We start from the raw sequence: 25,811 nt of genomic DNA on the forward strand, positions 1-25,811 counted from the left end.
CCTAATAAGAGGCCGGGAATTCTATCATCAAAAGATTTTTGTCATATTTAGCCATAATTTTATAACCTTTTGACTGGGTGGATTATTGTTCTGGCTTCAAAATTAGAATACATCTGAAGGCAATTTCAAACATTTTGTTCCTAGAAATCACAGATTTAATGCTAATAAGTATCAAATGCAGAGAAACCATGAATTATACACAAGAAAGCATACAGCAGCTTCTGACTGATTTATGAACACACTCAACTTATTCTTCTTTGTATTCCCACGACTGGGCATACAGATGCTTATTAAATGTTTGTTCCCCAAACACCACCATAATATATTTAGGTAAATTCTCAGTTTGATTAAGCACTGAATAAAAGAAACTGCAACTCTAATAGCTGTAATTTGCCTGTTATTTCAGAAATGTTGTTGTTTAAGCTACACCAATCAGCACATCTCAATAAATACCTTTTTAAAAAAAAATGAGGGGGAAATTTAGGCAGGGCATTTGCCACAGATCTCAATCTAATGCAAAATCACTTTTAACTGTCCTATGTAGATGGATGGGTTACAAGAGATATGTGATTTAAGAGATATAACTTAGTATGTTAATTAATACTTTAATGTGCTAGTTTAATTGCTATTTATTATTTTTACTTATGCATTCATATCAGATATAAAAATAAGTATATTAGGAGCAAAATGAAGGTGAAATTAGATAGGCTTATTTTTCTTTATTATTATAGACATAACTTTTATATTTTAAGGTAGATGTATTTTACATAGTCAAGCTTTAGACATTAAAAATAAAAACATGTAGCAATGGTAAATAATCATTAAGTATAAAAGATACATGTTTAATTTTCTAAACACTAAATCCTAGCTTTTCATTCTTGCATAAATAAGACTTCATAGCCCAAAATGCATGACAAAACCATCTGGCCCAAATGGTAGACAAAGTTATAACATGAGTATGCCAGATCAGGGCCCAGTTATAGCTGAACAATTACATGCTTGTTACAGTTATAGTTACAGCTTAACAATTTAGAACTGCCAAACGCAGTTCAATGCGTAACTTACAGCCTGATATAAATGTCTCCTGACCCATCAGCCAAGGAAATGGTCATATTTTCAAAACAGCCTATTTTTGGTTAAACATTTGCTATAAGTACAAAAATAAACATTTCTAAATCCCAAAAGCTATAATTCGCCTACAAAATAAATATACATCAATTGCTTACACTGCATTCCTAACAAACTTGGATTTGATAACTCATTCTCACTCATACACTAATCATTAGACATACTGACAGATTTGAGGACCATCCTTTTAGGTTAACATTCCATCTCCAGAATTTAAAAGCCAAATAACATTTCAAAACTGAGTTTCAAAACTTTGACTCCATCTTTTCAGTTGGCAAACCGCCCCGCCCTGAACAGGCAGGCACTATGGCAATCACATTTCTAGCCCTGCAAGTTCTCCTCTTCAAAAACAAAATATTTCCTGGCCATATGATTAATAGATATCATGATTCCCTAACAATTCTAACTTGTCTTTTTCTAATCTAATAAAATAAGCTTTACTCTAAAAGGCTTTTATTTTTATTCCGGAGCTAATCAAACTTTTTTTTAAGCTCAGAAGTAGTTTCAGGATCACATAAATCACTAGAATTTCAGCACTATGAAAGCATCTCAAGGAGGGGCCTTGTCCACTTTATTCTCTCCGGTACCTGAAATGAGCACATGGCACACAGCAGGCAGTCCAAAAAAAAAAAAAAAAACCGAAGACAAATTGTTGAATAAATAAATGAAAACCAAGTTATAAAGCTCTAGAATTATTTCAAGAAATGAGCGTGCAATTCAAAACTATTTTTTTAAGTGTGAAAGACTAATTATGATCCAATGTAAAAAAATAAACTGCTTCACATTTAGTGACATATTAGCTAAATTATATAATGCCTGTTTCCAAAAATTATCCTTTTGCCACATTAAAGTGGAAACATATATATAGCTCCATTTGTGTGTCCCTTACTGATAAAGCATATTTTAGTATTTTATAGTCATTGTCCAAGAAGCAATAAAAATGACAATACAACAAATTTAAAACAAAATAATTGAAAACATGATATCAATAGAAATCAATAGTTTAGCTTGCTTCAAGGATTAGTGTTGCCCTTCTTCAATAACTAGATGGATGGATTAAGGATTACTTTATATCTATGCTAAACAAATTATAGGTATATGTCTGATTTTGACTTGAAACATGATCTATAAAACCAATTCCTAAAATGTTCATCATATCTTCAAAATATCTAGAGGATATCTAGAGCTTTATAAATTTTAGGAAATGTTTCACATATGTGTCTATCGTTTGGGCCACATAAACTTCAAAGACATAAAAATTAGTTAGCAACCATCAAACCATCATTTATATCATACTTTACAGTTTATAAAATACACTCCAATTTGATTTTCATTACAACTCATTGAAATTTGAAATAAGTAAAACAGGGATTATGATTTCCAGTTTACAATTTAAAAAGCTGTAAGCCACGAGTAGCAGGGCTAGGGCTGAAACTCAAGTCCTCTGAAGTACATGCTCTTGGACATGAGACTTTCTACCATTAACATATCCCTTCCCTCCCTTATTTGATAATATAGGTGAGATGATTAATGACAAAGGATATTCTCATTTCCCAAAAGATTAGGTGACTAGATAGGGTTACACAGAGAACTGCTTAGCTACTTGGGTTAAAATTGGAACAGTTACTTTTTATTGTTACTGCTTCTTAAAAATTATTATTATACTACCTCACAGAACTTCTAAGTGCATCTTTCTGTAGAGATGCATGATCTTATCAATCTGTTTAAAGCACGTCCTCCACCCTATTACTCTATCTTAGTCTGCTTATTTTCTTCATAGTTCTTACTATTTATTTTCTACTTTTCACACCAAACTGTAAGTTCCAGGAAGATGGAGTCTTCATCTGTACAATTCATCACTGGGTCTCCACTATCTAGTACAGTGCCTGGCACATAGTAGGATACATGTTGGATAATAAAAGATAAATTTTAAAATTTAGCATACTACGTATTCTTTAGAGGATAAAAACACAGGCTAATATACTTCAGGCTATTCCTTCAAAGGCTATTTCATCAAATAAACACTTTGGCTATTTATTATTTTTTGCTTATGTATTCTTAATTAACATATAGAAATAAGCATACTCTTTATATATTCAAAATATTAATTTCATGGGGGAAAAAGTTTGAAAGTCAAAATTTTAAGCTACCATATAGCCAAGCATCTTAACACCAAAATGGTACTTCCCTTATTTTGTTAAGTTTCTAAGGGAAGAATAACCAAGATATGATTATAGTGTCATGGGGAAACTATAATTATAATAATCATTTTTCTCCCTGCAGGATTATTTGATAATAGTGTATTTGTTGTTAAACACTAAGAAAATGTTATGTAAATATTGCCAATGAATATCTTGTACACTAAAAATTGTTTTCATAGAAACATAGCAGTTGAACAAATATCTAGAAAGAAAAGCACACTTTTAGTTTTTCCTATTAAAACTGTACTTGACTTTGGATAGGTGATTCCACTTAAAATTTGCTATGTTGTAGTTAAAAAACTATTTTAAATATACCAGTTTTATCTCATCATTATATACATGTATGTATGTGTATATATATACGTAACTACTGAAATAGCTACAATTCTCGTAAACATCATCAGAATTAAGAAAGAAAAACTGAAAACTTACAAATGATAATTCAGTGAAGCTTTAGAGATTTTTCTCACTTCCACCCACCTGTCCTACCATGAAAAAGACAATGCAAGCATATAAAAATCTTCTCACAGAACTGAAACCACATGTTGAAGGAGTAGGTTAACAAAATCTACTGTGTTCTAAAGTTTTGAAACTTTAAAGCAATTACCAATCATGAAGCTTATTTTTGAAAATCTCTTCTAAAAACAAAATATCACTTCATGTCTGCAGAGGACTTTGGAGTTATTATGAAAAGTCCAAAGTATCTTAAAATGAATTAGGGCCAAAATTATATTAAAGAAACCGAATCATCATGCAAAAACAGATTAACAAACGACATTCCCTTTTTTCACACATCCTTAAATGTTAAGTTAAAAAAACATTAATGCTAAGTTAAAAAAATGTTAATGTTAAGTTAAAAAAAATACTATCTATACCTTGACACACAGAGAAGAAATCTGCTCGAACAGCAACATGGAATTCTGTCTGGTGTTATTTTTCGTCAACGCTCTGTATTAAGGAGTTAAAGAAGGGACAGAATGGTAAGTGTGAAACAATTCTACTTCCTAAAATAAGTTTGATTCTCCAATTCACAAGGTGCTTAAATCCATTTATGAAAAATTTTAACCATAGGAATTCACAATTACTCCTTTCCTTAAGAATAATTATTTTCCTAATTCTGAAAATATACCAACAATAGTGCTACTGTGAATAGTATTATTATAAACTATCAGAACAAGAGATTTATAAAATCATAGCTTCTGAACAAAAATTCAACAACACTATGCTCGTGTTCCATTTCCAGCCAACAACTATTTCCTTATATACAAAATGTTCTGTTCTTAGGTGTATTTCTAAAAATTCTTAGATACATTTTCTTAAAAGAGAGTTTAAAATATGTTGAATATTTGCAGATATATGTGATAGCATTCATATTTACTTAAAACATATAATAAGATACAGTGGCCTGGCACTTATGTATCCATCCTGCTGAGGACAAGAGAAACATCTGAACATTTCAGAGGCACATAAATTACTCAGTTTATATACTGTAACCTGTTCTCCACAGACTCCTAACATTTCTCCCTCCCTCCTCCATATTCAACGAGTAGCAATATCAGAAGTCTTCTGCTTCTTCTAGAAGCATAAATATAATACTTCTTGAAAGAGGTTTTTTTTTTGCAAATTGTAGAACTTCTCTTAAAACAATGGCAATGAAAAGGACAGAGAATATTATTTTTTTTTTTTTAAAAAACAGCATAGTCAAATACCTAAATGTGGAGTAGTACCAGGAAATATTCTACCTGACACAGAAAATGTAATCTAAAAGGAACATGTAAACGAAAGGATACAACTCAAATTCAATATCTGTCATATAGCAGGAGGGTAGATCTGATAATTTGATCATCTGCACAAATTCTAAAGCAGGGCCATAATAATGGAAAACCTAAAAAAGAAATTAAAATTAGGTAATACTTTAAATACTATAAATAAAATGAAAGTGAACAAATTAGTTCAAAACTTCTAGGGTTCAAAACTTTAAACTGGATCTTTAAAAGCAGGTATTTACACATTATACAAGGCAAACATTTAACGTTCTATAGCAGACAAGAATTTCCTCTGTTTCAATTCTATCTGTCAGAGTAGAGGACAGACATGGAGCTTTCTTAGTAAGCGGAAAGAGCCACCAGGGAGAAAATGAGTATAGAAGGAAGCAAGCAACAGAAGACAAGAGTTCTCAACTTTTCCTATTTATCTGCAGCAAGACAGACAGATGACCCCAGAGGCTAGGACATTGAAGAACCGAATTAAGAGGGTCTGCAAGACTGAAAAAGAAAGAAAAGACACTCCAGGATGAACTTAGGTTGAGTGGTACGCTGAGATTAAAAAAAAAGAAAAATCCTTGGAGGAAATATTGAAGAAATTAAAGAGAGAACTAATGAAGTCAAGAGTGCTAATTAACAAAGAAAGCCCAACTTAGGGAAACAAAATTGCAGTACTTCTTTGGGGAGAGCCTAAAACTAAACTGAGAGTGAGGTAGTGAAGGGCAGGTATTTCAAGTTGGGACTAGAGTGCTTCATAAGAAGGGCAAAGGAAAGCGAATGCATCATGAGGAAACTATGCAAAGTTTTAAACTTGCAGAAAGCTGAGTAATTTCACCATATACGATATGTGTATGTCAGTGTGTGTTTATATAGTATGTATATGTGTATGTAATTATGTGTGTGTATATATAGAGACACAGAGACTTGCATTTATTGAAGAGGTTGTACCCTAAGATTCTCTTCAATAGCAGCAAAAATTAGATACATTATTCATGGTGTACTACCAAAAGAATGGTGTGCTACCAAAGAAGAGAAGTTGAGGTCATCAATCTTATGATTGTAATCTTTAGAAATGAACTTAATATTCCTGTGAAAGATGGCCACGGTAAGTTACTTAAAGTAAGCAATTCTGAACAACTATTGGGAAATGTGTTCACATCAGAAATATGACATTTTCTGTACTATCCTTTGATCAGAAAATATTACCCACCAATCTGACATCCTTGTAACTTTATGACCATTATGTTTCGCATAATTCTTGAATTGGGTCTTTAAAAGTGAGTTTTTAAAGTTCTTCTATGTAAATACCTCTTCTTATGTTATTTTTCCATTGTGGAAAAAAAGCAATCACCCCTTTTTAATTATTATACTTTATAATTACTTGCATTTTAAGAAGAAAACTATGGAGATATGGGACAAGAACTAAGATTTCTTAAACTGTAAATGAAGCATGTCAAGTACTATAGCCTACGTCGGATCCTAATCTCTTACCTCATTTAACCCTCATAATAACTTTGTAAGATAAGTCTGTTATTATTGCCTCCATTTCACAAATAAGTTAATCATCTACACAAAGTTATGCTATCTCATTGGTAACAAAGTCAGCTTTCAAATGCAGGCTGACCTAACATCAAAGCCTGTTCTCTTTCCACTGTATCAAACTCTCTCCAAACTGAGTCTTAGAAAGGTCACACAGGCAAGTCCAAACAAAAGGTAGTTTCAGGCCTATGCTGATCTAAGGTTAGGATCATTCCATTTTTTAAAAATTCTAAAACAGTGATCGTTTTGCCAACATTTAATGGTGCTACCACAGTATAATTTAAGCACTTAATTATAATTATAATAAAAGTTACGCAAGTGAGCACGCTTAAGCACATATGTTAGTAATGTTAATTTAGAATTCAAACATATCTTATAGGAACAAAAAATGCATGAATGGATAGTTGCAAAATAAATTAAACATAGATTACCTTTGGCAAAATATTCTTATCCTTTGATGATATCATCTTTTTGGCAAGAAAGCAAGTATTTAAATTAGATGTACTAAAATTTTTAGGTGTGACTCCCTTTAAACAAAACTCAGGAAAACTAATTTCACATCCAAACTGAAAAGAAACCAAGAGAACGCAGTTACAGACATCATGAATAAAGTGACAAAGATTAACACATCTTATCGCAACGTAAAAGTTGAGAGGAAAACCATATGTAAATTTATTTTCGTTTCTTCAGCTCAGAGAGTGGTTCTTCCATACATGGACACATCCTTCTTATGTCAACTTACACATGGATTTTTCATGAAAAGCTCTCCTTGACCCTTCACCAGCTCACAAAAGTATATTAAGCACATTCTATGCAACCACAGAACCAAACAACCTCCTTTACATATACTTCTATCTGGTTTCCTATCAGTCTGAAAGTTCTGCAAAAACAGAACCTGTATGTCTTATTCACCACTAGATCCTTACGACAGCGCTTCACACACGGTTTGCTTTCAACATAAGTTACTGAAAAAGATCAATTCCTGCAGAAGTAGTAATAGTAGGGGTGCTAATAATTGTAATGGTAACGACAATGATAGCTAACACTTATTGAGAAGTGACTCTGTGCTTTAAAAAATTTCATCCTCATAAGAATCTATGAGGTGGGAACTATTATTATCCCTGTCTTACAGATGAAGACAACTTGGCAACAGGAGGCTAATCATCCAACATGTCACACAAAACTAGCAAGAAACAGAGTTGGGATTTGAAGGCAGACAGTTGAACTCTAGAATCTATGTCCTTAATCACTACAATGCCTCTAGACTAAGAGCTATTCCCCCCCAAAGAAGTGATTTCAAATTTTAAATGCATCCTATGGAGATATGGACATTTAATTTCCTATTCATAAAAGAACAAAAGAATCATATGAAAAGAACTCTGCCATTATTTGTCTGTCTGTAAATATGCAGTTTCAGAAAATACATGCAAAAGCTATTCTCCCAGCTAATCGTATCCTGCACTCTTCCAGGTGCCTACATGGTTTGTGTACATTAAAATCACTCATAGAAAGGGTTTACCTGCAGACTTTACCTTCCCAAGATAAGAAAGACAGCATTCAAACCAACAAGAAGGACCCAGCCACAAGAATTACTGTTGTCGTCTTATAGGTTTAATTAAACCACTATTAAGGGTGACTTAAAAAAGGGGAAAAAGATCCAGTAATTAGTGCAATAAAAATTTATAGGAACTCAAAGGCCTACTCATGCTCCCATGTCACCCTGAGCAAATATTAAGAAACTTAGCTTTGTCTATGTACAAAAATATGTAAAGACACAAAGATATAAAATATTAGGAAGACTTATTTCAACATGGACACAACTTATAAAAACCACCAAACATATTCATTCATAGTAAAAGATGCCAAACAGACCTGGAACCCCATAGAAATTTAAAATTAGAAGGGTCCAACTAAGCTAGTATTCTCATCTTGTAGCTGAGAAATCTGGGGTCTAGTAAGGGTAAAAAAAATTGTTTAAAATCAAAGAACTTGTTAGTAGAGGGCAGAGATCACCTAGGTGGTATTACAGGTAACAGAATACATTCTAAGCAGCTTACACATGCAATAAAACAAAGCAGCTTGGATAAACACCACAAACATAACTAATGTCAAATTCTATGTTTTTAAAGAATATTACATTCCAGAACTGCAGTGTCCAAAACAGAATCACAGTGACTATTTAAATTTAAATTAATTAAAATAAAGTTAAAAATTCAGTTCTCGCATTGAAGTTGTCACATATAAACTGCTCAGCAGCAATATGAAGCTAGTGGGCTACTGCATTAACATAGAGATAGAGTATTTCCATTATCACAGAAAGTTCTCTTTAGATAGTGCTATTCTAGAACACCTTTAGAAGGTACATTTCATTAAGATTCATTTAAACTATCTGTGTTGTGGACAGCTAATCTTCGACAAAGGAGCTGAGGGCATACAATGGAGAAAAGAAAGTCTCTTCAACAAATGGTGCTGGGAAAACTGGACATCCACATGTAAAAGAATGAAAATTGACCACTCTTTTTCACCATTCACTAAAATAAACTCAAAATGGATCAAAGACCTAAAGATTAGGCCTGAAACAATAAGTCTTCTAGAAGAGAATATAGGCAGTACACTCTTTGACATCAGTTTCAAAAGAATCTTTTTGGACACCATAACCCCTCAGACGAGGGAAACAATAGAAAGAATAAACAAATGGGATTTCATCAGACTAAAGAGCTTCTTCAAGGCAATGGAAAACAGGATTGAAACAGAAAAACAGCCCACTAATTGGGAAAAAATATTTAAAAGTTATTTATCCGACAAAGGGTTAATCTCCATACTATATAAAGAACTCACACAGCTCAACAACAAAAAATCAAACAACCCAATCAAAAAATGGGCAGGGGACATGAACAGACATTTCTCCAAAGAAGATATACAGATGGCCAATAGACACATGAAAAGATGCTCATCATCACTAATCATCAGGGAAATGCAAATCAAAACTACACTAAGATATCACCTTACACCTGTTAGAATGGCAAAAATATCCAAAACCAAGAGTGACAAATGTTGGAGAGGTTGTGGAGAAAAAGGAACCCTCATATACTGTTGGTGGGAATGCAAACTGGTGCAGCCACTATGGAAAACAGTATGGAGATTTCTCAAAAAGTTAAAAATAGAAATACCTTATGACCCAGCCATCCCACTACTGGGTATCTATCCTAAGAACCTGAAATCAGCAATGCCAAAAGTCCCATGCACCCCAATGTTCATTGCAGCATTATTTGCAATAGCCAAGACATGGAAGCAACCTAAGTGCCCAGCAACTGATGATTGGATAAAGAAGATATGGTGTGTGTGTATATACAATGGAATACTACTCAGCCATAAAAAAGGACAAAGTCGTCCCATTCACAACAACATGGATAGACCTTGAGGGTATTCTGTTGAGTGAAATAAGCCAGACAGAAAAAGACGAACTCTGTATGACTCCACTCACAGGTGGTAATTAACATATAGAAAATGAGAACTGATTGGTGGTTACCAGGGGAAAGGGGGGTGGGGGGAGGGCACTAAGGGTGAAGTGGTGTACCTACAACATGACTAATAATAATGTACAACTGTAATTTCACAAGGTTGTTAACTATCATAATCTTAATAAAAAAAATAAAAAGATAAACTATCTGTGTTGTAAATGAAGTCGAAAGGCCTGCTTTGCAAGCTATGATAATTGAGAAATCCACTTACCTTTCTTTCCCATATCTGAATCTTTCCCCTCCATAATTCTTTTGAGTCAATAGCGTTTCTGACATCTTCTAAAGATACAACATTAGCAGAAAGGTATTCTGCAATTTTCTGACAATTTCTATAAATAAAAGATTATGATAACTAAATATAGGGTTTTATATTTTACTTAGATTTAATGATTACAGTTAACTACAAGACAAACAGGAAAAAAAGCAAAGTTTATATCACTGCTTTTATCTACTTTTTAAAATATTACAGAACACCCATTAAGTCAGCCTCTGAGATGCTATCACACGTTCATTTCATCCCAACATTCCCAAGGATTAAGAGTAATTGCTTTTAATACTACAGATGAAGAAATAGGTTTTCCTCTTAACTATTTATTGGCTTAAATGTGTCAGTTACACACACATACACACACACACACACACAGACTCAATGCAAGTTCCTTATCTTAAAAAGGAAAACTCTCGTAAATTGTTCCCATACACTTTTGCATAGAATTCCATAATAGTACTTATCACAGACTATCATGACTTGGCATTCCCGTTTCTTCCTCATTTCAATAAAAAAGATCAAATCTCACTTTCTTTTTTTTTGGTTTTTCAAGATAGATATGGTCTTTTTTTTTTTTTTTTGCTGGGAAAGATTCACCCTGAGCTAACATCTGTTGTCGATCTTCCTTCTTTTTATCCCTCCCCAAAGCCGCAGTACACAGCTGTATATTCTAGTTGCAGGTTCTTCTAGTTCTTCTATGTGCCGCCACCACAGCACAGCTACCAACAGCCAAGTGGTGTGCTTCCATGCCTGGGAAGTGAACCCGGGCACCAAACCTGGGCTGCTGAAGCGGGGCGTTCCAACCTTTAACCAGTAGGCTATCAGGGCTGGCTCAAATCTCACTTTCTTAACTTACCAGCATCTATTGCTGTTAGTGCTCCCTAAACACTTGTTAAGCGAAAAAACTCATGAAGTTAATAAATACCATTTGAATACTTATTTAAGGATCAAACTATAATAGAAAATTGATCCTTATTAAAGTGTCATAAAACACAACAGTATATATTTATTTCTATATTGGTACATAAAACAAAAAACAAATATGACATTACAAATCCAGTGTTATCTATGTATCCATGGTACTCATGGTGTTCAATGGACAAGACAAGCATGTTTAAAAGCACAGTGTGTTTGGAGAATTAATGCTCAATAAGAGTTATAAAACAGCATTGATAATATCTACTAAAATCTTAAACATATCAGAAATACAAGGTATGAAATAAGAAAAATCTAGATTCTTCTCAATAGATAAATCTCCAATCACATTATGACATAAAACTATCTTATCACATTAAATAACATATTCAAATGCTAAGTCTATTAAAAGCAGGGTAGCATGTTGTAAAAACAGACAACACAGACAGTAATCAAATATGAATAAAGAAACTTACATTTCACAACGATTTCCTGCTATAGTAATTTTTGCTGAATACCATTCCTTTAAATGTTTTAATGCTCCTACAGTAGGTAAACAGTCTTTTAATTTAGGAGGATCTTTGTCAGACGGCAACAGTAGTATATCTATTATTGCTCTACCTAGAAAGAGAAAAAGGAATTTTTGTAATTTTTTAAAAATGTTAGATCTGACTTATCTCAAAATAGTACCTGGAACAATTGAATTTTATGTTTATTTAGAAGATCAAGGAGGATTTCAACTTTAATTACTGAAATTCTTCAAAACAATACACATCATTAGAAGTTTAAAAATTTTAAATGTTCATCATTTGATTTAAAGCCATATTATCTTGAAATAGCTAGCATATGCCAGAAAACAATGAACTATATTATAATTACTTGCCAATTATGCACCAGTGGTTAATTATACACATTGCTCCTGAGATCATCAATGCTATTGTTATACTGAACAGAGGAAAAAAAAAACCTGTGCAATTTCATTACATTTTTCTATATTTAATTTTGTTATACAAAAGGGAGTGAATTAGCATAAAACTGTAATATTTAAATAAATTACTTCTCTTTTTAAAGGACAATAAAACTCAGAAAATTCAATTATACTGACATCATTGATTCCTGAGAAAGAAAGATAACTTCATGAAACTTTAAATCTTTTTTAATTTTATAAAATTATAAATTTACTGAAGCACCATAAAAATCAAAATAAAACAGAAGCCAGATAAAAATTTGATAATGAAAGTACTCTAATTTGCCAAAACAACAACTGTGTATTTCAATGCATATTTTAAATTTCACACATTTCATTTAAAAAATTGATGTTTATTTACCAACGTATTCAGTTATTTTCCACATGGGACCTTTTACACCAAAATATGATCTTGAATATAAGGATTAAACTGTGAGGTATGAAGTCCTTTATGGTAACCACATATGTTTTACTCATCACTGTATACTCAGCTCCTACTACAATGCATGACATACACTAAACACAATAAACATCTGCTTAATAAATGACCATCAATATTAAAAATATTCAGAAAAGAAAGTTCTTCAAAAATATTTGTGGATGTCGAATTGTACCAAGCTTTTGATGCAAGCTGCTTGAGTAACACAAAGATTAGTTTAAGACAAAAAACAGTTTTAAGAACAGTATAACGCACTATTTCATAAAATATGCTTTCCACTATTGGAAAAAAAGTGGGTTCAGTAAAAAGATTGCTAAGTGCTTCTTTTACCGCACAACTTTCTATTTGATAATGAGTATAGTGACTTCACACCAATAAAAGAATGCTATCCAAATTATGCAGGTTAAAGAACTTCTTTTTCCAGGAGTTATTCATGGGACTAGTGTTCTATAGAACATACTCTATAAAATAAAGGTATACAGTGTGAAGATTCTTCTTCAGTAATAACTAAATAAGGACACAGAGACAGGTACTTAATTTTCTAAGTTCTAATCTTTGTCTCACTAAATGAAAACAATTAAGAGAACCATAATGTCTTGGCAATGTACTTTATTAAATTAGTGCAGTACGTTTTGTCTCAACTTCAATTAAGAAATTATTTTTCATTTTGAATTTCAAAATTAGAAGTGAGAACACTAGCACAGAGACTGAACTTATTACTCATTCATAGAAGGTGTAAAGCAAGATACTAATTATTGAAAGCAGTCATAAATTATTACCAGGAGCAGGAAGTTTGTCTGATAACTGATGCAAATTTTCCGCAGATTCTTCATATAGACTAAAATAAAAGGGAAACTTAGAAAAAAAACCACATATACATATTACATACAATCATAACAGGTAACAGTAATTAAATGGATCCATGTCCCAGACACTGTTAAGTATGTTAGAGGCACTATCTCATTTGATCCTCATGACAATTCAATGAAGCACTACTATACTACTACTGTTACCTTTAATTTAAATAAATTGCCTAAAGTCACATAAATAGGAGGTGTAGAAGCTAGGATTCAAACCTGAGTCCAAGTTTTGAACAACACCCAAAAACAAACAAATAAGAAAAAAAGGAAAAAAAACTCCCTAAATTATATCTAGTATATTAAATGTAAATTATAACTAATAGAACAAACATTTTTCTGAATCCTAAAAGTAAGGTGTTGCGAAGTGTTTAATAAAGAAGGATATTGGTTTTCTCTGAATGGCATATAACAGCCCTGACTGGAAAATATGATGCCCTCCTCCAATTCTTCAAAACCTATTAATTTTATCCCTAAGATGAAATTTTTTTCTCAAAATAGTTTATTATATAGCATAAAGGTACTTACATCCTATTATAAACCCACCATTGTCTAAAAGACAAGGCATCTTATGGTAAAGTATAGTTTTCAAGCTCCCTCTTGTGGAAACAATTATTAGATCACTTACTAGAAATATTTACTTTTACACTCATCATCTTTTAACAGTGGTGGGAAAACAGAAGGAATGATAAAGGTACCTTAAAGATCCTCTGAAAGGATCTCAACACTTTCCAGATGAGAAAACAAAGGACCAGAGAAGTCAAGGGACTGGCCCAGGCATTCGACCAGAGACCACCTTCACTAACCCCTGGTTCAATGCCCTTCCCACAGTTCTACAATGTCTCCCTTCACTAATCAGTACAAACAAACAGGATCTGAAAATAGAAATACAAAATTTTTAAAGTCTGCAGCAATTTATAGAAATATGTGAATTATAATATGTGAATACTACAATAAAAGTGGTTTTTTATAATGAAGTATTATGGAAGACTAAGGTGAAGGGTATTAATTATGAGTCAGAGACGGAATATTTCATGAATGGAAAAAATTTATCATCACTTCTATCACTTGGATCAACTTATATTTTGTACCACAATTCAAAAAACCTAAAAGTGAACTCAATCATCTATATCACCCTCAAAAATTCCTTATGGATTTTAAAGGTAACTGAAATGCTGAAGATGCATATAAAGTGAAGAAATCATATATCTCAGCCTCAAATAGCAAAATGAACATGATAATTTGGTTTGAATGCCAGTTACCAACCTTAAATAAAGTTGCTATTCAAGCTCTTGAAGTATAATATCAGGCAGAATTTATCTTTAAGAAAGCGACATATTAATTATCACTTTTTATGATTCTTGCAATTACATAAGCTTAAGAGGCTACACATTTTCAGATACAAATTTTTGCATTTTAAAGAATTTTACTCAATAAAAGGCCCAAATTGCCTAATGTCTTCCCAAATGAAGATTTGAAAATTTCAATTAACTAAAATTCCCTTACTATAGCTGCTAAAATATCGAATCTTCATACTCATGGCTAAAATACTATCTAATGTTACATATTTTAAAGATATCATAAAAAGCATATAAGCATACTCAGCCAAGGATAATGATTCCCTGCTATTACTATCTTCTTCCTCAAAACAGTCAACAGCACTCAAACATTCTTCAATATTTGTTTGAAGAACATCTTCAATTTCATCTTTTTCCGTACCAAAATGTATCTCTTCCCAGTCAGAACTACAAAACTAACATATCAAAAGATTGCATTAAATAATGGGTTCATGAAATTTTTTGTATTAACAAAGACATTTACCAATGACTATTTTTTTTACTTCCATTACCTGATAAAATCCATATATTGCCTGCACTGCAAAGAACCACTTCTTGGAACCAGGTATACCGCCCACCGAACAAGCTTGAAAACAAAATCATGCTTATTAGAAGAAAGGCATACCACAAATAAGCAAATGTTATAGCATATATAGACAATTACATAATTTTGATATATATTACATAGTTCTCCAAGTGATATATATAGAGAGAGATATATATGTATCTTCCATATACACCTACACAGATTTTCCTTCACTTACTATAGGGATATGCCCCAACAAACCCATCATCAGATGAAAATATTGTGAGTTAAAAATGCATTTAATAGGAGCTGGCCCCGTGGCCGAGTGGTTAAGTTCGTGCGCTCCGCTGCAGGTGGCCCAGTGTTTCGTTGGTTCGAATCCTGGGCGCGGACATGACACTGCTCATCAAACCACGCTGAGGCGGCGTCCCACATACCACAACTAGAAGGACCCACAACAAAGAATATACAACTATGTACCGGGGTGGCTTTGGGGAGAAAAAGGAAAAAATAAAATCTTTAAAAAAAAAAAATGCATTTAATATAGTTAACCAACTGACCATCATAGCTTTGCCTAGCCTACCTTAAACGTGCTCAGAACACTCATATTATTAGCAAATGGTTGGGAAAACCATCTAACACAAATGCTATTTTATAATAAAGCATCAAATATCTCATGTAATTTATCGAATACTGTACTGAAAGTGAAAAATGGAATGGTTGCGTGGGTACAGAATGGCTGTAAGTATATCAGTTGTTTACCCTCCTGATTGCAGGGCTGACTGGAAGCCTCACTGCTGCTGCTCAGCATCACAAGAGAGTATCTGCTGCACACAGTTAGCCCTTCGCCGGGGAAAAGGTCACAATTCAAAATTCCAAGTAAGGTTTCTACTGAATGCTATCGTGGTTAGGGGATAGCATTGTTAGGCCAAAAAATCACATCGTAAGTCAACCCACTGTGTAAGTAGGGGCCCACCTGTATCTATCTATCTATATAGATACAGATATATTACATGGATCTTTTTAAAATCTCTGCCCAAAGAGCAAAATTATTCACTTGCAATGAATACTTTGTTTTAGTCACAATTCAAAATCTATTTTAATCATTATTTCAAACACTAAAACTTATGTTAAAGATATTGAAAAATACACCCATTCAATTACCACTGAGTCACACAAAACCATGCAAGTCATTTTTGGGAAAATGACTCCCTCTTCAAAGATCAGGAAGGTCTTGTTCAACCTGGCTAGACAGAGAGGGGTTAAAGAGTAACTATAACCAAAAGTTAAGGAAGATGCTCTTCTTGGAGATAGTAATACTACGAGGCTATGAAATTAAGGTCACCCCAGGGTGTGTGTCAGAAGAACCATGAAGAATCTAGAGCTATGGCTAGAAACTGGGTTCAAAGGAGGGGGAAGGAGAAATGTGGTAATTGAGGCTTAACTCATGGAACCTGGGTAAGATGCTAAGAGCCTATTACAACTATCTGACAACAATCTCAGCAAAAGACTTTATCTCCTACTTCTTAAGAAAATAGAAACTATTAGATAATAACTTCCATAACTTCCTGTCAGCAAACATATGACGTACTTGCATTCCCATTAAGTCTTTCCTCATTCCTTCCTGTTAACACATAAGAGGCACTGCCCTTCCAACAAGGTTATCCCTCAGACTTCTGCCAGGACCCCAGGCCACTCATTATACTACCTTTCTTGCATCTTCAATCTCTCCTCCACTGTCAGTTCCTTCCTATTGGCATTTAAATTTGCACAAGTATTTCTCAAGTCATTAAAAAAATAAAAGAAGATCTCCTTTAAATTCACCTCCCTTTTCCAGATACTATATCTCTTTCTTTATTCTTCAAGGATAAACTTTCTGAAAGTGCTGTCTACACTTGACTGTTTCCATTTCGTCACCTCTTGTACTTCCCTCCAAATCTATTTCAATCTGTTTTTTGTCTCCAATATGCCACTATAACTCCACTCACCAAAGTCACCCATAACTAACATGTTACTGAATCTAACAGAGTCTTTTTAGTTCTGTTGTTACCTGACCTCTCAACATAAGGGTAAGAAAGGAATCAAAGAGGACACGGTTGACTACTTTCTCCTTAAAACACTTGGCTTCTGTGCAATCTATCTTTCAGGCTGCTCCTTGTCGTTCCTTTAAAAACTGGGGTTCAGTTCCTTTAAATACATACTGGGATTCAGCTCGAGATTTTCTGCTATCCACAAGCAATCCCATCCTCTCTCATGGCTTGAACTGATGTCTATATATTGATGACTCTGTAATATTTATCTCCAGCCTTACCCTGTCTTTTGAGTTCCAGACACATATATCCAACTTTTACAAAACATTTTCACTTTGACATCTTACAGGCAACTAAACAAGTTATAAATTGAACATGTCATATTCCCTCAAAATCTAATTCTCTTATCTCACTAAATGCCACCATCTATACTACTACCCAAGCCAGAAATCTAACATCATCCTTGATTCCTTCCTCACTCTTCCCTTCTCCTAAATCATACCAATCCAACACTAAGTCAGATGGATTCTACCTCCATAATTTCCTTCAGATCTATCCACCTTCCTCCAGCCTGGCTGCCACTCTCATTGCTTAGCTGGTCTTCTGCAGCAGCCCCCTTACTTTCCTCTAATCTGTCTACCATACTATAGCCAGAATACTTCCATAGCACAGACCTGATCATGCCTCTTCCTTCACTAAAGCCTTCAATAGCTGCTAATTACCATTAGGAAAAAAATCCAAACACTCTGACGATTTACAAAGTCCTCTACATAGCTATGCCTACACCTCTCCAGCCTTATCTCATTTACAATCACATTGCATTTCCAGTTCCTCAGACTTGCCATGTTATTGAAAGCAACAATCCCAGCATGGTAGGAAACTCAATACAGACAGTTTTTTCTTTGCATGGTTCCGATCTGCACAGATTTCAATTACCATGGTTTAAATAATACCAGTTCCCCCCAAACAGGGTTCAAATCCCAGTTACTGTGGTTTATTAATGAACATAAAGTAAAACTTCACTGCTAGCTTCTCAGATCACAAATCACTACATAAATAGAAGATGTGTATCAGGATCAATGACCAACCACATTACTATTTTCAAAGTTTGTTGCTGAGTGGTCACTGCACATCTGTCATTCAGTTCATATAGACGGCAAAAGATTTAATCCTGTTGCCTCCTTGTCTCCTAGTGATAAATCCATGTGATATTCCAAAATGAATAATAGGAAGAAGGAATTGGCAAAAGAAAAAAGAAAAAGACGCAGCACAGCAAAAAAAACCAATAAGTAATAACACTGAAAGTGATACTCAAGCTTACAAATGGACTCTAGAAATAGCTGCTGTAACAAAAACAGTGTGACAAAAAGGATGACGACGTCCCAGAGAAAATGATGCTGGCAAAAACCTTTGCATTAAAGGAACTCAGAGACATTTCACAACATTAAAATTGGAAAGGATAAAACATCGGAGGCTAATACAAACTTAGGAGTATAACAATTCACCAAAACACAGAAAAGATGCTCACTCTGTATCATAAGTTATATGGTGATGAGAAGGTAGCCAGCACTGTTCAAACTACTTGATAGCTTTTCATAAAAAAATGCAACACTAATTCTCAACGTTTCTAAAGTTTTAAACTACAGCATATGAAATAAATATTAGTTCTATGTTTTTCATTTCCTCTACATTTATAACCAATAGTAAGAATTTTTACTGTTTCGACAAAAAAAATCTCATGGAACATTTGTAATTTTCCCCATTGATTGTTATATTAAGGATGGCTTTGCATGGCTTCAGCTTGCACATTTATAGGGTCCCCCATTACCATACAAACAAGGACTGCCTATAAACTTCTATCAAGCCAGCCCTGGTGGCCTACTGGTTAAAGTTCTGCATGCTCCACTTCAGTGGCCTGGGTTCAGTTCCTGAGCATGCAATCACACCACTTGTCTGTCAGTAGCCATGTTGTAGTGGCAGCTCACACATAACTAGAAAAATTTACAACTATACACAACTATGTACTGCGGCTTTTGTGGGACAAAAGGAAGAAAAAGGAGGAAGAGTGGCAATAGACGTCAGCTTAGGGTGAAACTTTTCCTGAAAAAAAATGTGTATATATATATATATATATACACACACACACACATACAGAGAGAGAGAGAGAGATTCTCAATAAAAAAAAAAAAAGAAGAAACTTCTATCTACCCAAATGTAAAGTGAAAGTTATCATGAGAACCTCTAGAATACTGCCAACAGCTTTTTTACATACACATTTAAGGCAGAAATGAAGGAAAATCTTTCTTGCAGTAATAGTAGTACTGACTTAAATTACACCAACTTAAAAAATTAATGAGTACTACTGGGACTTGGCAAACAGGATGGGGCAGTATGTACATATTAGAAATCACTTCCCAAAGGTGATAGTTGAAACCCCAGAGACAAGAGGTTCTCTAATGAAAGAAAAGGGAAAGGAAGAGACTGTGCAGTCATGAGAACTACAAAGTTAGGAAAACAAGCATACTCTCCCTGCTATGTGCAGAAACCTTCAGCTTTGAGGCCTTGGTCTGTTTTGGTATCTTCATTTTCTGCGCCTGTGAAAGGCACTCAGATAGAAGCCAAGAAGAAGTAAAAGAGAAGATAACTATCAAAGAAGTAAGTAAATGGATTTGTATATGCCAATAGAGACCCAAGGAAAAAAGATTTTTATAAAGGAAGGGGTGGTCAAAAAAGTCAAATACTTTGAAAAAGTTAAGATAAGAATGGAGAGAAGACCACTGTATTTAACAATTATGAAGTGCTTTTCAAAGAATCAGTAAGAGGTAAGGATGAAAAAAAATGGTAAGGAAACGGGTGTAAGAGCATTAATAATGTATCTGTACTCAGCACAAAATTAGAAATCCTTCTTATAATGCCACAGTACCCTATTTTATATGGAGCTAAAGATGGGCAAGAAAATCTCATAACAGGAACAAAACTCAAGCTGAGAACCTAAAATAATTTTCATAATTTCATGACATTCAAGCATCAGGAAGAGAGGGACAGTGTCTTTTCCGGTTTTGTATTTCCTTAATTACCTCCCTAGCCCAGTGACTTACACACAGTCAACAAGTATTTCTTGTATTCCTAAGTGAACAAATTAAGTTCAGTTCCAACACAAATGGCGTGCCAGAGAAAAGAGGGGTTTATAATATACTTACCAGGGAAAGTACTATCTTCCGGATTAATGGAAGCACTAATGCTTCTTTTCAGGAGGTCATAAACATTTGCTGCAGTTAAGTCTGAAAAAGAAAGACTAACTCAATGCCCTCAAGACTTACGTAATCTAGTGAAATTCCAATTTCACCATAGGAGATTCTCAAGAATATGTTGTACATAAAAGAACTATGCTCTGTTCAAGTTTTGAAATAATAAATCTTAAAGCAAGCAGAGAAATAGGAAAAGCTCACTGTTTGCACATGCCTGTCAGTTAACACAAATCCAAATTTCCCCCAAAAGAATAATTTCAAACTGAGAAGGGAAACCCTGTCACAATACTCTATACACAAGCACACACTTCCTCTTCAAAATGCCTGCTCTATCAAAACAAACAAAATGTAACACAGAGACCAGAAAGGAGCACCAAAAAGCAATGTAATCTCAAACCGTTAAAATTGTTTTAAATTTATCACTTTTTTTTTAACTTAATTTATGTGGGGATGTCTCCTCCCATTAGGATGTAAACTCTAGGAGGGTAATATCCTTTGCCATCGTGCTCCTTTCTGTATTATCTGCATTTGGAACACAGGAGGCAGAAATGCCCATTGAATGCATATATTTCCAAAGAGAAGAAATTCCATTAAGGCACAGAGAATCTATTCAGTTAAATTTTCACTTTGCCAAGAACTTCTGAGCGCTGGAATCTTACATCCACAAATTTATCTCTATTTTTCCACGAAGATTATGATATTTTTCAGCCTTTATTAGTCGATCCCAGATACAGTCCAGCTTCCTAGGATAACTCGATGTAGGTCTCTGCCCAGCAGAACTTGATCACAAACTCAAATTTCCTCCCCTCTCTGCAAGCTGTTCCCGCGCTTTCTCAGCCCAGGGCTTACCCGGCTGCTTCTCGGTACCCTCAATGGAAGACGCCCCTGGCCCATGCTCCGCCTCCTCACTCGCTACCGACGGGAGTTTTCCTTCCCCCCAGATCACAAGGAGCAGGTACCGATCCATCTCCCCGGAGCCGAGCCTCTGTTTCAGGTCTCGGCTTCCACATCCAAACAGCCGCGCGCTGCTTATGCACTTCCGGTTCCCTTTTACTTGGGTCGGCTGGAAATTGTGGGTTCTCGGTTGGTTCTCCGCAGCTTTCCCAGCAAGCGGGTTATTTTCGGGAATGATTCTCTCAATAACTGCATTAGTCTCTCCTTTCATGACGAAACTGCTACCGTGGGAAGATTGGAGGGGACCCAGGAAAAGCGGCGAAGGAGACGAACAGCCGGCTGGCCTAGGAACTGTCATGCTTGGCTTTATGTGTTTCCCACCGGACCAGTGATGCTGCGGGACTGGCCTGGGATCCTGGACCAAAGACTGTCGCGCTAGTGGGGAAACATGTCGAGTTTCTCCAGGGCGCCCCAGGTGAGCTTGGCCTCCTGTGACTTGATGGGATGATTACACTGACAGAAGGAGTTCAATGGCTCCGGCGGGTTGAGTGAAGCTGAGTTGGTAGGAGCCGAGTCTCTGGGCCAGGAGGTGCCTTGGGAAAGCACAAACGAGGATAGTGATACTGGCCACCGCTTCCTCTCGTTCGCTGGTACCCGTCCTCTCCTCTTTTCAGTCAGCCCTTTTCATGTGTTTTGTTTTTTGTTTTTTCCCGGAAGGAGTGTTAGGGGAGAAGGTCAGAGAGGTAATAAGATGAGTCACATACGGCATTGTAGACCATTGTAAGAATTTGATTTTTACTGAGTAAATTGAGGACCTACTGAAGGTTTTTGAGCCAAGGAGCAACATGATCTCACTCAGATGTTAAAAGGAGCACTCTGGCTGCTGAATCGAGGACAGACTAGCTCAGAGATGGGGATCGGTGGAAGATAGAGGCAAAGAATCCGTTTGGAAGTTATTGCAGTAATCCAGGCTAGAGATGATGGTGGCACGAACTAGGCTAGTAACAGTGTCGTGTTGGAACGTGGTCAGGTTTGTTGAAGGTGGAGCCAATAGGATTTCTTAAAAGACTGAATGTGGGCTGACAGGAAAAGAAGAAAGAAGGATTACTCCCAGGTTTTTTGTCTCCACAACTTGAAGCGTGTGCCATCAACTGAGATAGGCAAGGCTGAGATTGAAGCAGGTTTCTGGTGAAAGAGCAAGAGTTCAGTTTTGGATGTGTTGGTCTGAGATGCCGCTTAGCCCAGTCCTGCTCTGGGTGTAATTCCTTCTTTGGACTAGTACTTGTCCCTGATGAGGTAAATAAAGGAAGTAAAGTTAACCATTTAAAAACTTCTATAACAATTTGATATTGTGCAGTATTTTAATTTTTTTAACCACTTTTTTTTCTATCAAAGTATCGGTCTGCAATTGATTGGAGAAAAACTAGTCTTTTGCTACGTATGGTTTAAGAAACACTGTAGTGCAGATGCCCAGTGGGCAGTTGGATACAAGTGTAGAGTTTTAGTAAAGAGGTCCAGGTTGAAGATGTAAATTAGGAAATCTTAAACATACAAATGGCATTTGAAGTTATGGGTCTGGATGAAGTCTTTGAGGAAATGAGTAAAGAGAAGAGAATAGGACCAAATCCTGAGTTCTGGGACATTACAACATTTCAGAGGCAAGAGATAAGGGGAGAACCAGCAAAGGTGGGGGAAAAACCAACAGAAGGTGGTGTCCTGGAAATCAAGTGAAGAAGGAATACCCAGGAGTGGGGAACCATCAGCTGTGTCGAAGACTTCAAATTGACCAATGGATTTAGTAACATGAAGGTCATGGTAACCTTGACAGGCAGTAGAGTGATGATGTTGGGTGCGGGAAGGCAAAAGCCAGGTTGGAGTAGGTTGAAGAGAGAATGAGGGGAGACAAATTGGAGTAAAAAGTTTGAGTAAACTCAAATTGGAGCAAACTCTTTGGAAGAGTTTAGCTACAAAGAAGAAAAAGTAAATGAGGCAGTACCTGGTAGGGAAGTGAGGTCAAGAGTTTCTTTTTTCTTTAACTTTATTATGGAGAATTTCAATCACATATAAAAGTAGATATTGCCCAGTTTCAAAAAGCTCATAGCCACTATCATTTCATCTGTACCCTCATTCTCTTCTTTCCTTATGAATTTGAGGTAAAATCTCACATTAATATTTCATCAGTAAATATTTCAGTATGTTCTCTACAAGGTAAGGATTTCTTTTTTAATTTTTATTGAGTTAATGATAGGTTACAATCTTGTGAAATTTCAGGTGTACATTATTGTTTGTCTGTCTTGTTGTAGGTGCACCCCTTCACCCTTTGTGCCCACCCCCCACCCCACCTTTCCCCTGGTAGCCACTAATCTGTTCTCTTTGTCTGCGTTTTTAAATTCCTCATATGAGTGAAGTCATAGAGAGGTTGTCCTCTATCTGGCTTATTTCACTTAACATAATTCCCTCAAGGTCCATCCATGTTGTTGCAAATGGGACGATTTTGTTCTTTTTTTCAGCTGAGTAGTATTCCATTGTGTGTGTGTATGTGTGTGTGTATATATATATATATATATACACATATGTATACATATATACGCACACATATGTGTATATATATATACACATCACATCTTCTTTATCCAATCATCTGTTGATGGGCACTTAGGTTGCTTCCACGTCTTGGCTATTGTAAATAATGCTGCAGTGAACATTGGGGTGCATGGGACTTTTGGAATTGCTGACTTCAAGCTCTTTGGATAGATACCCAATAGTGGAATAGCTGGGTCGTATGGTTTTTTTTAAAATTTTTTGAGGAATCTCCATAAGGTAAGGAGTTTAAAAAAAAATCTCAATACCATTTATCAAAGCTGAAAGAAAAATTAACTGCAATTCCTTAATATTATCAAGTATCTAGTATGTGTTCAAATTTCCAATTTTCTCATATATATTATCTAAATACATAATATTTTTACAGTTTGTTCCTTTGGATTAGGATCCAAAATGCAGTAAGTTGCTATGTTTTATAATTCTCTCTCAATAAATAGCTTCCAATTCCTATTCCTATCTTTTTCCTTGCAGTTCATTGAAGAAACAAGGTTGTCCTGTATAGTTGCCACAGTTTGAAGTTTTTTACCAGTTCATAAGCTGAGAGTGGTAGGGAAAGGATATGGGCTAGAAGCTGTCTTTGTTTACAAAGGACATGATCATCTCTAAAAAATCAGAGGGAATCTACAAAGAGCTACCAGAATTGATAAATTTAGCAAGGTTGCAAGATACAAGACCAATATACAAAAATGAAGTGTATTTCTATGCAGTAGCAACAAACAATTGGAAATTAAAAATACAATGCCGTTTACAGTGGCATCAAAATGTTTGAGTAGGGGTAAATCTGACAAAAGGTGTGCAAGGGGAACGAGGTAGATACTAGAAAAATAACAGGAATAAAACAGAATTGGTAAGCAATTTTATAAGCTGATTTGAGGTTTGTGATAATTAAAAACCAGCTAGCCTAGTTGTATTTTTTTCCAGCATTGTTTCGTTGCTTGTGTATATGCAAAGGGAAAGCATCTAGTTGAGGTCTTCCTGGGCTGTAATTTTCTTAGAATGTGAAGGCGCTGATGGGCACTGCAAAGATGGTGGCCTGTGCCTGAGGCAGCCTAAAGATGTCCGTGTAAGGCAGTTTTTTAAATGTTAAGCTTTTTCAACATCATCCATTTATGCTCTTCCAGCTACACTCTTATATTTAACTCTCCATTAGAATTAAACTACTGAATAGTCTTTAGTTCTTAATTGGCCACTCATCTTTTAATGTACTGTTTCTACTAATCTCAAAATATTTTTGAAGACCTTCATAAACAACTTCAGCTTTCATAAGAGCTTCTCATTACCCCTCCAGATATTATTCTATGTGATATGAAAAGTATAAATCATAATATAAAGGGATATATGTCTTTGGACTGTTTTTAATAAAACATAATCCATATTGTTAAGAGAAAAGCAGGCAGGAAAAACTACTGTGTTAATCTGCAGAATTCTGAGAAAAGATCCCCCTTTTTCAGAAATAGAAATAAAAACATTATTTAGTGGTAGGATCTTTTTTCAAAGATTATTGACATTAACTGTAGACTGCATGTGATGGTATATAATAATAAACTCAAATATTTTCATTTTAATTAGAATTTTCT

The 25,811-nt window shown here is 34.9% G+C and overlaps 2 protein-coding genes across 3 annotated transcripts in view; one reads left to right on the plus strand and one right to left on the minus strand.

Annotated features, from left to right (window-relative positions):
* Nucleotides 1-21,741, minus strand: part of MTBP (MDM2 binding protein) — an 85,164-nt gene extending 63,423 nt beyond the window's left edge. For both annotated transcript variants that reach the window (XM_046641539.1, XM_046641540.1), the window contains exons 1-10: nucleotides 21,589-21,741; nucleotides 20,692-20,772; nucleotides 15,448-15,521; nucleotides 15,200-15,351; nucleotides 13,521-13,579; nucleotides 11,812-11,956; nucleotides 10,364-10,481; nucleotides 7,063-7,197; nucleotides 5,120-5,214; nucleotides 4,205-4,277 (exon numbers count right to left, since the gene is read on the minus strand). In XM_046641539.1, coding sequence (XP_046497495.1) covers nucleotides 4,205-4,277; nucleotides 5,120-5,214; nucleotides 7,063-7,197; nucleotides 10,364-10,481; nucleotides 11,812-11,956; nucleotides 13,521-13,579; nucleotides 15,200-15,351; nucleotides 15,448-15,521; nucleotides 20,692-20,772; nucleotides 21,589-21,706 — 1,050 coding nt within the window. In that variant the 5' untranslated portion in view covers nucleotides 21,707-21,741. The remainder of the gene's footprint in view (nucleotides 1-4,204; nucleotides 4,278-5,119; nucleotides 5,215-7,062; nucleotides 7,198-10,363; nucleotides 10,482-11,811; nucleotides 11,957-13,520; nucleotides 13,580-15,199; nucleotides 15,352-15,447; nucleotides 15,522-20,691; nucleotides 20,773-21,588) is intronic.
* A 219-nt stretch (nucleotides 21,742-21,960) lies between these two features.
* MRPL13 (mitochondrial ribosomal protein L13) overlaps nucleotides 21,961-25,811 on the plus strand; it is a 43,875-nt gene continuing 40,024 nt past the window's right edge. The window contains exon 1 of the mRNA XM_046641614.1: nucleotides 21,961-22,108. Coding sequence (XP_046497570.1) covers nucleotides 22,082-22,108 — 27 coding nt within the window. The 5' untranslated portion in view covers nucleotides 21,961-22,081. The remainder of the gene's footprint in view (nucleotides 22,109-25,811) is intronic.

The sequence above is a fragment of the Equus quagga genome, chromosome 16 (genome assembly GCF_021613505.1).
Source record: "Equus quagga isolate Etosha38 chromosome 16, UCLA_HA_Equagga_1.0, whole genome shotgun sequence".
NCBI lineage: Eukaryota > Metazoa > Chordata > Mammalia > Perissodactyla > Equidae > Equus > Equus quagga.